General features: G+C 53.3%; 1 protein-coding gene across 1 annotated transcript in view; it reads right to left on the bottom strand.

The window, feature by feature from the left end:
- The window catches only part of LOC105979596 (actin-like), a 29,703-nt gene that overhangs the window by 5,132 nt on the left and 21,825 nt on the right, over positions 1-2,746 (bottom strand). The window contains exon 7 of the mRNA XM_013007468.1: positions 2,549-2,736. Coding sequence (XP_012862922.1) covers positions 2,549-2,736 — 188 coding nt within the window. The remainder of the gene's footprint in view (positions 1-2,548; positions 2,737-2,746) is intronic.

The following is a 2,746-nucleotide window of genomic DNA, read 5'->3' as shown; positions in this document are numbered from 1 at the left end:
AATTATCTATTGGTCTCTTCCCATTTAGAGCAAAGAAGAGTGAAGAACATGAAAGACCCATGGGAATCATCAGTCCCACGGGCCACGTGAGCTGACGTCAGTCCCCACGGGCCACGTGAGCTGACGTCAGTCCCCACAACCCTGAGGCCTCCACCACCACCAGCTCGGAAAGGGGTCACGTTGGCTCGCCCTCTCTCACCGCCATGTAGTCTCGTTGGACTCACGGTGGCCTAGAAACAGAGCAGACTGCGCCTTTGGGCTTCTTGAGACCATAAATTATTCCAGGAGTAGAAGGCCTCTCTCAGAGTGGCTGGTGGTTTTGAACTGATCGCTTTAGCAGGTCCTTGGATAGAGCGAGGAGACACGTTGGAACAAGACTAAATCATGGAAAGGGCTGGATGACTGGTCAGGTAGAGGCTGTGGCGCCCTGGACACTGTGGCACTGGACACTCTTCAAGTCCGGGACCGAATCACCCCTGTGTCTCAGTTTCCAACCAAACACTAGACAGGTCTGTAAGGGGGACCCACACTAGTGAACAGAAGGACTGGGCGAGAATGCAGTGCAGCTAAATCCTCTCTGCTCACAGTGAGGGGTCTGGAAATTTGGCTCTCCTGGGGGAAGACCCTCATGGTTATGATATAAATAAATCTTAATAGACATCCTCATGACTGGACACAGTCCCTCCGATAACCCCCACCCCACCCTAGGGTGCAGCCATGAAGGAGCTACCATATAAGATGAATCATTCATGCATCCGGCTAGTCCCTGTGCCTGGAGGTAGATAAGAGCAGTCAGGCTCTATAGGCGAACCCACCATAAAGTGCAGCAACTCTGTTCTGGCGTGTCTTGTGATATTGATCACAGATTGCTCCCCAGGGGAGGGATCAGAGGCATTTGAGGTCAACCAACACTAGGTCAAGAGCAACAGTTCTCAACCTGTGGGCTGTGACCCTTTTGGGGGTTGAAGGACCCTTTCACAGGGGTCGCCTAAGACCATCGGAAAAACACATATTTCCGATAGTCTTAGGAACTGAGACACCACTCCTCTATCCGTCTCCAGGTGGGTCCACCCACATGCAGATACACCCACCTACGAGTACCCAGTGTGAAGACTGTTACCCATGCTGCACCATGCTTCAAGACAAAATGTCATTTACTTGTCTAATTACATGTTGTTTTGTGATGAATCACTATGCTTTCATGATGTTCGATTTGTAACAATGAAAATACATCCCGCCTATCAGATATTTACACGACTATTCATAGCAGTAGCAAAATGACGGCTATGAAGTAGCAACGAAAATAATTTTATGGTTGGGGGTCACCACCACATGAGGAAATGTGTTCAAGGGTTGCGGCATTAGGAGGATTGAGAACCGCAGGTCAAGAGGATGACTCACCTCATTGCTTGTTTATTATGTTATCCGCTTATGACATTACCCACTGACTGTGTAATACGTTCACGGTATGACATACATGCCCTTTGAAAGCTCTGTAAAGCCCCATTACATCCATCCATTGGAAACTACATTTACTCTCTTGGTCCTGACAGAGGGACGAGGAGCCCTGTGCCCCGCTGTCCGTCTTTCCATCTGCATCATTTTCCACAATCCCAAAGTCACTCCTGAGGACCCATTCGAGTGTGGGGACCCTCTCGCCCCACAGGGAGGTACACACCCCTTAAAAGCGTCGGTCATTTGAGATCAGAATGGCAGCCCCTCCCCAGAGACAAGGCTCAGCGGGTTGGGATGGAGGCAGCTTGGACATCGGAGGTACCGGGAGTGAGTGAGGCCCCATCGGGGGGCTGCTCAATCCACGTGTGCCTGCGTTGTTAGGGGGAGCGTTCGTTTGCTTTGCAAGCCTTCACTCAGATCACAATAAAAAAATTTTTAAGAAATAAAAATAGCCAATGGGTTTGCCATGGGTAATTTCAAAAACATGTTTGAAGGAAGAGAGGGGAGGAGGAAGAGGAGGAGGAGGAAGAAGATGAAGAAGAAGAGAAAGCAGAGGGAGAGAGAAGGAGAGGACGGAAGGGAGAGGAACGCGGCAGCTCCCCGGGAGCATCACCAGAATGTTCACCTTTCCCATGCAGGGTAGTTTGGCGCCATGTTGCCAATGGGTTGACCAACTTGGCTGACCGCAGGGCACGGAATCTCAACTACCACGGTGGACAGAATGGAAATGGGACATTTCTGCCTGTCTGTGACCCTAGGGGACACTGCCACGTGGAGGAGGGTCTTGTCTGTCTCCTCCATCCTCATAGGCTCTGCTGCCGACCGCCCCCCCAGCTCCCCATCCTTCACGCCTGCGCCTGCACAGCTCTCTGCTCATTGGAACATGGGATTGCCGCCACAGGAGCCCACTTGTGAGTGCTGCCCCCACCAGCGTGGTGGCTTCTGGAGCACACCCTGCTGGTGTCCGTCCTGCTTCCTGAACCCCTCCCCCTTGCCCCAACACCTGCCTGGAGCTGCGCAGGCTGGACACAGGCACCCCGGGCCCCTGAGGAACGGACAAGGAAAGGCCAGCAGGAGTAGACCCGGCACCCACCTTCACGCTCAGGTAAGGGGAGACCACTTCGTTCATTTCCTTCTTCAGCCGCAGGCACAGGCCGGAGCAGGAGCCGGTGCCCCCGGCCAGCAGGATGTTTCTGAAGAGGGTCTTCCAGAGGGTGCGGGGGCAGGAGGAGATGCTCTGCGAGGCGGCCATGTGGATGCTCAGCCTGCTCCTCTCTGGGGCTGCGGGCAG

Source organism: Echinops telfairi, unplaced genomic scaffold (assembly GCF_000313985.2).
Source record: "Echinops telfairi isolate 266 unplaced genomic scaffold, ASM31398v2 ScPeMD7_7417;HRSCAF=8455, whole genome shotgun sequence".
In the NCBI taxonomy this organism is placed as follows: domain Eukaryota; kingdom Metazoa; phylum Chordata; class Mammalia; order Afrosoricida; family Tenrecidae; genus Echinops; species Echinops telfairi.
Note: the sequence above shows the minus strand (reverse complement) of the source record. Positions and strands in the feature narration are given on the sequence as shown.